This window comes from Leuresthes tenuis, unplaced genomic scaffold (assembly GCF_036924035.1).
Source record: "Leuresthes tenuis unplaced genomic scaffold, fLeuTen1.0.hap1 SCAF_8, whole genome shotgun sequence".
Classification (NCBI taxonomy): domain Eukaryota; kingdom Metazoa; phylum Chordata; class Actinopteri; order Atheriniformes; family Atherinopsidae; genus Leuresthes; species Leuresthes tenuis.
In genome coordinates this window covers 19,706,351-19,719,840 of record NW_027325362.1, presented here as the reverse complement: position 1 = coordinate 19,719,840, position 13,490 = coordinate 19,706,351, and the positions used below count along the sequence as shown (strand labels likewise).

At 42.0% G+C, this 13,490-nt stretch overlaps 1 protein-coding gene across 1 annotated transcript in view; it reads left to right on the top strand.

The window, feature by feature from the left end:
* lyst (lysosomal trafficking regulator) overlaps positions 1–13,490 on the top strand; it is a 50,654-nt gene that overhangs the window by 3,767 nt on the left and 33,397 nt on the right. Inside the window, exons 2-3 of the mRNA XM_072391299.1 lie at positions 6,257–6,348; positions 11,324–11,522. Of these exons, the coding sequence (XP_072247400.1) occupies positions 6,257–6,348; positions 11,324–11,522 (291 nt within the window). The remainder of the gene's footprint in view (positions 1–6,256; positions 6,349–11,323; positions 11,523–13,490) is intronic.

Below are 13,490 nucleotides of genomic sequence, written 5' to 3'. Positions count from 1 at the left end.
CTCTGTGCCCCAGTTAATCGATCTCACTCGGCCTCTGCGTGAGTCACATTTTCTTTTCATCAAACCTAAGACGGTTACAGACTTGGACTGCTTTTCAGCTCTGCTCAGTTTTACTGTTTGCATGATAATAGATGACAAGTCTTTTCCTCTGCTGTGATTGGCCTTACCTTGTAAGTATCGTTCTGTGGCTTCTCGTTTTTTGGTTAAAGTTAACAGTTGCGATGAGTTGTAATGTAAATGTTCATTTGTCTGCACGGCGTGGCTTCATTTCTGCCGGCGGGCTCTTGTGTGTGAAGACGACTGAATGTTGTGATTTTCTACATCCGACAAACCTTGGACACACATTCCACCCACACTTTTTGCCTATGTTCTCCACGCTCTGCTCTCTTCTTTACATTTTGCTGCTATGAAGTGCTGATTCTTTGTCTAAATATGATTAAACTTGTCCTGCAAAATGTAGAGAATTCTAAGCAGCCAGTGAAGATGGTCGTGTAGCTTCACCTTCATATCAAACGTGCGCCCATGCTATATTTCTCTGTGTGCACATCGTGCAGTTCTAAGGATCTATTAACCAAGATATTATGCAGTGCAGTTTAACTCTCTTCAGAGGTCCACTGTGTCACTGTACAAACTGACTAATTACAAACCACCCCCAACCATACCGAAACAACTGCGGTCACAAAAACATGAAAGGCAACCCTATTTGGTGTCATGTATCATCGTGGTGATATAACTTGGTTTTTACAGCTAAGTGGATAGAAAAGGCTGGTTTTAGGGTAAGTAAAACCCAATACTTATCCCCCCCACCCCATCATTCTGGATCAAAACTGCACAGTTATTATTCTACCAATGAACTGCCAAAAATGTTACTCACTGGAACTTTTAGATCAGTTGTTATATGCAATACTGCACAATAAAGCTTAGTTATCCAAACAGTCGTTGATATTGTGTGGGCTCACATTCTAAATCTTTGCACATAAAAAAAGTAACTTCTTGCGACTTCAAGTGGTCCTGAATTTATCTGTCCTATAGCGGTCACGTAAAACTGGAAAATGTATTCATAATTTATCTCTCTTAACGTCGAGGCTGGATTACACCGACCGATCCATGACCTGCTGTAATTAGAAGGTTGTTGTCTGACGGTGTTATAGTTTAACCCTTGTTTATTTATCCGTGCGAATGAATAATGTGGCAGAATTGCGTCAATGTGAATCTGTTTTTACATGATTTCCAAAGTGATTTGCTTCCACATTCTTTAGTGGATTCATCATGACGAGGCTTTCTGTGCTTTTATTGACATTTAAGCACTACGTGCCAAACATAAAGAAATGTGCAGTCATGCTCACATCCTGATGTCTTGAGATAATCTCACTACTCTTTACAAAGTACAATTAATCATTTTATTTTTGACTTTCGTGGTTTTCACCGTGCCACGATATTGCTTCTCAAAGTTGAACTTGCTTTGTAAACCACAGGGCTTCTTTCACATTCCGCATTTCTTGTTCCGCTCGTAGTTTCAGCCGAACTCTTACTTGCTCCGTTGTCCAATGCCGTTCCACACGATTGGCTGACTGAATGAATAATTCATCTCTCTTGTTCTCGGTTGAGTCAGACCTCTGCCTCAGCCTTTTTCCATCCAGCAACGGCTTATTAAGTCAGACGTCTCCTTTAGAAAAGCACACTATCAGACCTCTGGAGGAGACGGGGGGGCAGAAGATGATGTTTTGGTTGTAATCTTAAACGAGAAAACAGCTTGCACATCATCTCCCTGTAATGAAAACAAGGAAGCAGAGAGTAACACATTTCTATTTTCTGCTTAGCGGCTATGCTCTGGCAAACGTCACTGCTTAAGATGACACTGGCACAAACAGAAACACGCTTTTTGGGTTGGCTTTTTCGGGGGGGTGGGGAGGTACTATTTATTGTGGTGTTTGAAGCCACTTTGCTCTGTGACTCATAGTTTGTGAGGAAATGTAGAGCGTTAGGGCCTCCTCATGATGCTCATCACCCAAACATTAAATTAGATCAGTAGGGATCTGAAACTGGAAAAACATTGCATAACCATGGCCCCACGCTCCCTTTCAGGAGGATGAGATCGCTGCGTTTTTTTTTTTCCTGCCTCTGCCAAGTTGTAGTCTAACCAATTATCCACAGAGATCTTGAAAGGAGAGTCTGTACCAGCATGGGTGACTCAGCTATGAGACTCCCATGACCAGGTCTCCCATGATTGCCACGCTGGGCGAAGACAGGGCACGGCCACTGTGGTCAATCAGTTACGGGAACAGGGTTACGGTTTGCAAAAATACATCCCTCTCATGCAAAGCAAAGCAAGCGAGTCGTATTTTTTTCCCCCTAATTCTGGGACAAATCTACGCTCTGTGTCTTATCATCTACATACACATTTGTGTCTGTTTATTCTTAACCAAACGGTTTATCCGGGATAATGAAAGGAAAGGTTGGACTCTCCAAAATGAAATAAAAAAAGTGGATGGAATTCTGTAATTAACATTTGCTAGAGAAAACTGTGCCGTCCATTTACAAGAGCAGCCATGGAAATCTGTGGCTGCATGTGTTAACCCACCCAGATGACTTATGTATGCCCATGTGATAAATGAGCGAAGTAGATAACAACCACAGCAGGAAAAGTCCAAACTTCCCTCCTGTGAAGTATGGTCACTGCTTTGTGAACTGCTGACTTCCCTGCTAAGCTGTATTTATCAGTATTGGCAGTCTCTCCGTTATCAACTCATGCTGGCTGGATGGTGCCAAGTGCATTGTAATATTGGATTAGAACCTCGTTGGAAAAAAAAAAAAACAAGCCCTCGTTGCTGGGAAATGAGTGTTATCTCAAACCGTTCAGTTTTCCTCTCCCATGTGAGGAATACGACCACGACACGGGCACAAAGATAACACAAGGACAGACCACGCCATTTCAGATACTCATTTTAGGAGTAATTGACTGAGTGTGCAGCTCCAGCTTTGCTTCATGGCTTATTTATTGAACTAAAAACAGTACTGGCAACCCTGCAGCTTTGATCTCATGCCAGTCACACTCTGCTGTTTATCTCTGCTCTCATCTGTTGCTGCATTTATTTCTTCCACCTTTGTGTTCTTGTCAGCTTTCATGTCCCCCCCCCCCTCCTCTCCTGTCTCTCTCATGATCCATTCCCTTCTTTTTCTCCCCTTTCCCGTCTCCTGCGTATGGCGTTGTCCAGCTCCCTGATGTGCTGTGACCCTGCAGCCTCCTACCCGCCCACCAATCCCATCACTGCTTGGGTTGGGTTCTTGTCTCAGCTGTTGAAGTGTCACCCCCTCTGTGCCCCTCCCTGACCCCGGTGAGTGTGGTCAACTCTGCACCTTCATCTTCATTCATTTGGTGTCCAATTTGACTAAAGATTGTAAGACGCTAGATAAATCTCTTTTAATGTCAATCATGAGGTAAGAGATTAAGTGACTTGGAAACCAGAAAGTTTCTTTTGGCACTTGCGACACAGGACGGAAGTCGTCTCAACAGTGCAGTTTTTGTAGCAAAAGCTGAGCTGTAACGAATCAGCAGGCCGCAAAGAAAATCGGTCTGTAAGCTGTTAATGGCTGACGCTGTTTTTATGCTCTAAAGAGGTGTCTTTTTACCATTATTTTTGCTTTACTGATGTTTTGTGCTGCTTGTGAAGCAAATTGCCATACTTTTTAAGTTGCATAGAGATCTGTGTCCATGCAGCGATATGATTTGCTGTTGTGTCGCCATGACGATATTCTGTTTTGTACAAAACGACAAGGATATGTACCAATGCTGACCTCGATGTAAAAAGATCAATATGTTGTGGTCTGTTGATGTTTTAAGCAAAGCTGTAACCTTTCCTCAAAGCAATAGAGAATTAAAGGTATTTCTCGTTTTCTCGTTGAAAAGGAAACATTGTGTTTACGTCCAGGCTTTCTCACACTATTCATTGTGTGCGTGCGTACTTCAGATTACCGTTGATCAAATTTCCTTCGCCATATAACATTCAGTCTTTGCACAGTGCTCAATCTAGCACAGGGCAGTGGCCGAGTGTGTAAATTGTGGCTTGCATGATTCGAATGCACTGGGACTCGCTTCTTAGACACAATCCTCAATAAGTACTAATAACCAAAATCTCCACAGGGTACACTGTAAGCACACACTGTTTGGGACTAGGTTCAACCTCCGTCAGTAGCAGAAACCTCCATCAAACATTTCCTGCTGCTCACAAAACTTCCCCAGCCATGAGAAGAATTTCTGAATGATTCTAAATGGTTTAAGTTAATTCATTTAGTGAGAACATCTTAATCAAACACTCCCTCCTCAGCCCAGTCAACAACATCTCTATAGGAGTAAAGTCAAGACTCTGACTTGACATTTCAAAACGCACATTAATTCTGTGTCCAGTTTGTTTAATGACCTAATCTTTAGGTTGCTGCATGTTAATATAAAACTCGATACAATTATGAATTCCTTGTTATTTTAACTTAACTTATGACGCTCCCTCCATCATGCTTCACAGATGAGATTTAGTCTTGGTTTAGCTTTTCATTCCTTTTTGAGAGAAGGATTTCCTTCAGGGCACAAAGAAACATTCACACTTTTCCTTCCGTTTGTCTTGAAGCATTCAGATAGAGAGCTCTGCGGGTGTTTTGCTGTGCAAGATAATTTATTTTAATGTAGATCACACAATCAAGATCAAATGCAAAATGCACAGGTATATGTCTCTCAGAGCAGGTAGAACATTTCACCCTTTAAAGTGTGCTGTGTTAGGGTTTGGGGTACTTTTTAAAGGCAGTCTTATGTGTTAATGACTTAGCGCCCACTCAATAGAGCATGTGTCTTAATACATTTAATCAGAATATTACGCTTTTGACATGCACATAGTGGGCCTGCCTGCTAATCTGTGGGAAATGTAATGGAAAAAGAAGAAGAAGATGTTTGTTTCCCCAGCTTTATTGATAAGATTCAGTTCTTTGAAAATTAGACTATCAAGAGGGAGCAGTATTATGTTCTTCCAAAGAAGTGGATGTCTTACATAAGACTAATATCATTCACACTGTCCTACTTCCTCCAAAGAACACAAACCTGTGGGTCAAAGGCCACAGTAACAACCGACGAGAGCGCGTCGCCTTCAGAGACGGAAGCAAAACCTCCCAGTGAATTCATGAAGCTGTGTGCATTAGCGGAGGTGCAAATGGCCCCAGAGGAGAAGACCGTGAGAGCGTGCTAATTGCAAAACGTACTGCACAAAACGGGGAGCTGCGTGGAATTCTGTGAGGAATCAGGTCCATTGAAATCCACAGTGGCTTTGTTAAACATTTAGTGTACTTCTTTTGTAAGAACATGGCTTGTAATTAATTAACTCATCGCCAGTCCAACAACTTGTTGAGAGACTGCTAAAATGAAAGAGTGCATCTTAGCATGTCACCTTATCACTATATTGTTCGGACATGTGCAGAAAGAACTTCTATATTCCAATCAGACAGAAGCATTGCAGACATTTTCCTGAACTTTGGGCTATTATTCTGATAATCTTTAGCTCTTGTTGCAGCTGCTTATTCATTTTCACAGTCCACTTTCTGTATTGTGTCAGGGCCTTCCTTTGTTATGCGCCTGGTGCGATGTGGTGTCTGTTCTTTGCCGTCGTGACCCAGACACTCAGGGCAGCCGCATCAGTCAGGGATCAGTGTTGCCTGAATGGATCCTTTCAGTGGTGTCAGATTAGCAGAAGCGTAAAGGTAGCTCCTGTGTGGTATGAGGGACAGCAGCACGCCGGCTTAGAGGCTCCCAAGTCCGTCAGGAAGGTATTAACACACTACGCTGGAACTAGTTATGTGAGGCCAGGTGGCTCATCTCACTGTTAAGAAAGTCCCTGTCGCTTTGTCAGCTGTGGTAAGATATTCCTGCTCTGAGATCAGACTCTTTTGCATTCTGGCAAGACTGTTTTCATTCCACTGTGGTCTTTGTTTCCTCGGACTGCAGGATTCTCCATTGCTGTCCTTTTATTTTTTCCACAGAGTTATTTTTATTGTATTGGGAGATTAAGTAACCAGGCTTGCAGCACTGCACTGCTCCTGAAAAAAATCAATACTGGAGCAAAAGTCGATACATAATAACACATCATCTGTTTGTTGACTGGACCGTTGTTTAAAAAAAGTGTTTTTGCTGTGCACATTCATTTCAGTTCCTCTTCATTTTCGTAGAATTAATACTCACAGCTACTCTTGTTTCCTATTTGTGTGTGTCTCTTATCAGGTCAGCCTTCAGAGTCTGGAGAATTTCCTCTGTCTCTTCCATTATGTGCAGCACAGCTCCACTCGCGGCACCAAAGATGCACTGAAATTCTGGTAAGGTTTCCTCATTGTGTTAACATTTTACATGCACTACGAGAGAGGTGCTGTCTCATTGTGGCTGAAACCTTTGTAATGTAATGAAGTCTAGCACAGGAGCATCACTGGCTGGAATGTTGAAATTGTGGAATTGCAGCAACAGGTCCATTAAACCTTCTTTGACAATAGAGGGCAAATATTGCAGTTACTGCTGTCTGAGCCAAAACTGTAGACACTGGCAGCAGATTGTATATCTGAATGTACATGTGAAACTGATACTAGGTGGGACTAGATACTAGACTATGCAGTAATAGCTTCAGTTACTTCAAGATAATTTCTTATTGTTTGTTTTGTCCCAACAAGGAACTGACAGATTTATTTTCATCAGCTGATGTTCTGTCACTTTTACGCAGAAATTAGATTTAGCAGTGAACTTGTTGTCAACCAGACTGGTGTCTATCTCAGCTGTGAAAAAGAAAAAAAAAAGGGGGGGGGGGTGGTTCCAAGTTCATCACGAGTCTAACACAGAGACAAACAACTATGCACGCTCACACACAATCGGTTTATAATCACCAGCTAGTCTAACACGCGTGTTTTTGGACTGTGGGAGGAAGCCTGGGAGAAAAACCGAGCCGCGGGAGAACATGCAAAACTCTGCAGAAAACGCTCCAGCCGAGATTCGGACCGGAAACATTCTTGCTTGGAGTCGGTGCCAACCACCCCACCGCTGAGCTGTGGAAAGTCTGGGGCGTAGTACCTCTTGACTGTCTTTCAATGAATCTTGATAACACGCACACACACGCACACCTACATCAAATGCATACATTAGCAGGAGCTCTGCTGTCTTTCAGCCAAGCTTAAAGTGGGATGCGGGTTAAATGCCAAAAATGAATTTCCTTTTGTTTGTTTTTCTTTGTGTTCTTTGTTCTTTTTACTTCTAAACCTAAGGGAGGTTCATGTTGCTCTTTACAAGCAGCCACTGAATGACCGACGGTGGCAAAAACTGACCTACAGACACAAAGTCCTCTGGTCATGATGCTGTAAGGTAGTACACGGGTAGATCTGCAGCTTTGTGTTTGTTGTAAAGTGAGAGAGGGTGATGTTGGACTTGATTAGAAAATAAGAACACATCGAGCAGGAAAAACAAGAGCAAAAATGTTTTCAACTTTGAAATCGTGACGCTGATTTTTGCTGATCAGATTACCTATCCGGTTCATTTAAGTGAGTAAAAACATCCAGGGAGGGAGTTTTCCTCACACGTTGTGTGTGTGCACTTTTGTATTGTTTGCAATAGAACCAGATGTGTTGATACAGTGGCTAAACCTTGTTTGTCTCCATGACATCACTGTAGCTCCTGACTTTCCATTGACTGTGTGCCGTACACAGGTATCCGAGCTCTAACGTTGCAGGTTTTAGACTGGTGAACCAATACTAACTCCCTCGCCCGTCTTTGACTATCATCTATTACTTCGAGCGTAGCTGAATGAAGCCGCTACTGTAAATAACTCAACAACAACAACAACTGGCTCGACGAGCAACACAAAATGTGAGATCTGCAGCAGAGTGTTTTGTGTGTGTGTTTTGGATGGAAACCATTATCTCTGTTTGCTAAGTCGCTAATCAGTGTCTTGTGGTTGTGATGAAAGGACCGAGGGGCCAAGGCTGGTGAAGCAGTCCAAAAAGAATAATGGTTTTAATAGTTCCAACAACATGGAATGTTGTCTGTGGAAAACAAAAACAAAATTCTTTATGGTGCTTTATGATATCCCTCTCTACTTCATTTTACTACATGTCTAAGCTGTGCGTGCTGAACTCTCAATATGTCAGCTGTATAACATGTTTACGCAATCAATTTGTTGTAGCCCCGAGCTGATAAAGCCTGAGTCTTAGCCACCACAAATGAGGATGCAGCAGGGGGAAGTTTATGTTTGAATGAATGCTTATTCACCAAACTACGTGAACGCTAACACTAATATGCACTAAGTGCAAAGTGATCTTATGCCAGTGTTATTGGAATCTAGTCATGCTGGCTGATTGAATGTTTGAGGGGGACCTATCACTTCACACAAACTTAAGCAGAATTATCAGGGTTACTAAACATGTCGTCACAGCACAAATTTTTACCCTGCAGTGGATGGCAGGAATATTGAAAGAGCTTCAGAATGAGATATATGTGAAGGTGACTTTTAGGTATCATGTGATTGAACTGCACATTCATTATCTATGCATGCCTCAACTTCAACCCTCTGTCCCTTATCACACGTAATAGTTACAATACATGTAAGCTGGGAGTTAAAGTTTCTTGTCCCTCCCTTTCTTGGTCAGACATAAGGGCCACTGGATTTTATTTATTCATAATATGTACTGTATATATTTTTCATTAGATTATTTTTCTTCTCTGAACTTGGAAAAAACTGGTTTTACCTAATGTGCACCCGCATGTTTCCTGACTCCAATCTGAGTCATTTAAGACCAATATGGAGTCTTGCATCGACACAGTTGCAAACTACACATCATAGTCAATGCTATTTATATGCTTAACACTTATGGAGCTCTGTTGTGCAGATTAATCATATTAATTGTGCACACACGTGTCATATGCTTGAAACGATCCACTGTCTTCCTCGCATTAGTTTGCGATGCGGCGCTCAGCGTGTCGTTCCTTGTGCACGGCCAGCTGAAGCGTGTGCACGGTGCGGCCCCTGATCACACAGAGCTTTTTTTTCCTTATCTTCTTGCATTGTCACGCAGAATGATGCGGACAAGCAGCTTGCTTATTGCCCATACTTCTAAAGCGTCCCCAGTTGGCCGCTTTACGTGCTGCACCGTGTCAGATCTACAGAATGAATTTTAAAGATTTGATGCAACGAGGAATCAATCCAGCATGCTGTGAGGCTTAGCGGTGGCATCGAGCAAATATCAGAACTCCAAATGTCTGTTGCCACATCAGATAAAATACCTTGTGGTTTTGTGTCTCATTTGTAGTGTGGAGAGGTTGGGACAATCCTCAGCTCCAGAAGGCAAACATAAGCCATATAGTCAAGCACAGGGATTGGCTGGTCATCCAGAGCGACTAATTCAGTCACCCTCTCTGTAATCCTTTTTTTTCTCCTCATCACTGTCCTGTGGAAATGTATCTCTTCACTTTAAGCTTCCTCCAGTGAGGGCTGCTTCAACTGAGCCGTAGCCCCGGTTGGCTAATCGAGCGTGCGGTATCCGGCCAAGCGTGTGAACTTTTGGTGTCTTCTCAAAATTGGTGGTGTTGAATGACGCTCTGCCACGACAGCTTTACAAAATACTCAAATTGCAGATTAGTTATTTAGTTATGTCCAGACAGCTGACATGTTGGCCACGTAATGCCACACGTCTTCAAGTCAGTCGTATTACGGCACGCTGATGTAAAACAGCTGCCACTGGAGCGAAGATGTCACAAAACACTAAAGTGTGTGTATATGATGGAAGAAATCTAGTCCAGGCCTCACCATTGCTGAAACATCTTTAAAAGAGCGGAAACCTTTTCACAAAACATTTTGAGCAAGCTATTTTTTGGAAACCATGTGGCCTCAATTAGAGCCAATAGAATTGCAATTAATCGATAAATAATACAAAGTTGATTTGAAAAACATAAATAATGTCATTTTTACACAATGCTTCTCCTATTTGATGGAATTACCATGTTATTGGAAGTCAGGCAACCTTGATAAGTCGAGAAGAGGAATTACAAATAACAGAGGAGCAGAATTAAATCGGTGTGAGTTTGCAGTTTCAGACCACACAAGATCAGTTTTTAAAGATGAAAGCACCAAAACTACTTTATCTTTGTGGATTCAAAACCATCACAGTTTGCCTCCTTTTCCAGTTATCCCTCATGGGCCTTTTTTCCATTAAAGGAAACTCCCCCTTGTTGTAGTGGAGAATACAAAGGCAGTGACTGTGAATGACGGTTCCTGACTGAGGTCTTTCACAGGGCACTGGGTGCTTGTCTGTATTCCCAAGACCCGTCCTCTCGCCATGTGACATCACATGCTTTCATGTGATACGCTGATCTGCTGCGAATCTGGAAAGCTTCCATTTGAAATTCCAATTTAATGGAATTTATGCTGCGGAACAGAGAATTCAGTCAGCAGTCATGTGAGGAAGTATGCAGATCCAGCTAGCAGAGCTGAAGTCAAGTTTGGAGCATACACAAGATGCCTACAAGGAAGCGGTTTTGCCCGATAACATTTGGTAAGATGACAAGAACTATATGTGTGTGTGTAGGTTTGATTCATTCAGATTTCCTCTGTGTATTGAATGGTTACTGCGCTGTACGCCGGTGTCTGTCGGCGAGGTAACGGAAGCTTTAACACGCAGTCATTTAATATTTGTCTGTTCAGTCCTGAAGCCGTGTCTTGAATTCTTGTCCGGTTGAATGAGACACAGCAGGTATTGTTCTGTGATGCGGTAGAAAGAGGAGTCAGGTGTGTGCACTTCATTCAGATGTTCAGTTTTAGTTGAGGAACACATGACATGTTGCAGACACAAGTGCACGCCAGCTTTGAATCGCTCTTAAAAGCACGCTCCATCGGTTACGACTCCAGATTTTGGATGTTTGATGCTAAAGTCCGTACTGGGAACAGTGTTTGTTTTCACTTTGTGTTCACATACTTACACTTACCATGTTATCAGCATATACTTTCTTGGGGAGTTGGCTGTTGATCTTTACATTTTTTGTTGTCCTTCATGTCCAGACTACAATATTAGCTCAACACTAACAGGATAACTAATGTAATTAAGCGCCTGTTCTATCACATCCGTTCAATTAAGATAAAACGTGTAAGAAAATTCAGTTATTCTCATCATGAAACTGTAATTACACATTTTTTTTATATATTTTTTTCAACATTTAAAAAGTCGTGCAGCTTCATTCAAGTCTGTGGTTTTAAGTATCTGTGCACATACAGTATTAGATCATTTATATAATGGCTTTGTCCTCTGATGTCCTCTGTTGTAGCTCAGACATGAGTGGGGCCAGTAACACACTGGCGAGAGAGTTCCTGACTGATGTACATCAACTATGCAGTGCGGTGGCTCAAAGAGCGGAGGCACGGGAGGAGGATGAGGAGGAGAGTCACATGGTGGCTCTGGGCGAGTACCTGGTCAGGGGACGGGGCTTTCTGTTGCTCAGCACCCTGGACTCAATCATTGACCAGGTAAGGAAAAGCTGCTAATATTCCTCTTATCCCCTGAAGACAAATCACTTCATTCGGTTTAGTTAAAAATAGAACTGTTGTGACATATCAGCACATCTCAAACTGTTTGGTTGAAAAATAAAATCTGCTGCGTGACACTTAAAGAACACAAAAAGCCACATGTTTTTTTAGTTTTAAGCGCAACGGAATTCAATAACATTCACATCAAATCTGCTTTCATTTTTAAGGTTCAGCTCCACGTCCTGAATAATTTCCCATGCTTTTTCATGCGGCCATGCAACATCTGCATGGCAGGTTTTCATTTCTGGACATATGTCTGTAGAACGTCTGCCTCAACTAATTGCACTCATCAAAAGAAAACTGCAGACAGACAAGGATGCAGTGAAATGAAAACACACGATTAAAGCAACAAACCTAATGCCAACATCGCATATCAGCTGGTGAGATCAAAGAGTTATAAAAACCAACAGAGATCACAAGCTGTGCACTGATCTGACGCAATATTATGTCACAAACAAACAAGTTGTTGTTGGGTGAAATATACGGCATATTTCAAGAGCCTTTTTTTTTTCTCCAGCAGTTTAATGATCGTTAAGGATTCAGTTAGAGTTCAGAGCGCTGACAATGAATGCTCTGCAAAATAATTGACTCTGGTCTGTACAAGATATTGAGCAAATTTGTTCAGAACAGCCTCAGTCTACTAGAAGTTTTTAATTCTACGTTATTGCTGCACAGTACAGATAACAGTTCAACACAACGGAAATGCAAACCGACTCCTCTCCATTTAGTTGACGTTGCCTCTGACTGTTGGGAGCAACCTGTCGCTGCGTTGTGTTCAGTGATGGGAATGACTTCAAAGAGCCAGGTGTTGTTTGCTCTGTCAACCTGCACCAGGCTCTGACAGACCTCAGTATTTCCTCAGGCTAGTTGTCATGTTCTGCCAAAGACTTTAAAGGGAAATATTGTCATAGACTAAATGGAACGCCATGTGTCTGCATCCTGATGGCCTTGTGGTGCTCGTAACCTTTTGCCAGTTTTACGCTTTCCTTTTAGTAGGAGCGTTAAGCACAAGCTTGTAATGCGTTCACGTGCAATTTTTTTTATCACAAGCCCTGAGCGTGTGCATCAGCTGTGTCCTGGGTGGAAAGAATCCTTTAATGACAATCGGAGACACTTCATATGGAACTTGGGTATTGCAAGGCCTGTTTTCATATCAAAGGGCCAGTGTTTGACTTCAGCAGAAAATATATTTTGTGTTGTATTTGTTCCATTGAGTTGTTTGATCCTTCCTGCCAGCATTGCCTTGACTCCTTTTGGTAGATCAAATGATTTGTGTCAGTGTGTGCTAAATGCGTTGACTTGGATTGTTGATTTCAATTGATTAGATGTCAGCCTTCTGTCATCTAACTTGAATTATGCACATGGTAATTCTTAAAAGGCCGTGTAATTAGAAGTCAGATGTGAGTAGACTGCACACAAAGTGACTTACAGTATTGTTAGAATTACCAAAAGTAAAAGTCGTGAATTACTTTGTGAAGAGACTAAAACATTGTACTTGATCAGTGGTTTATATGAGCTTGATAAGCAACTCACAAGACGGGGTCCGTCTTTTCTAACAGCCCGTGGCAACGCATAAAGCCTAAAATATGCCAAACCCATTACCTTTAGGAAACAGCCCATTTTCTCATCGCTGTTGATGATTGCAGTAAATGGCCATCAGATGATTAATGAAGCTGTTCATTCCTCCAAGTCTCACTTACATTAGGATAATGACAAAAAAAAAAAAAATAGCCAACTTTAAAACCGTCATAATGATTAATCAGCTGCATTTAATGATTTAATGCACATTAAAGCGATGCATATTGTACTGTGAAAACTTTCTGGCAGCTGCTGCTACAACCGTCAGAACCTCCTTTTCTTTGGTGTTTTACCCGCTCTAACACACACATTCACAAAAAGTCATTGTGC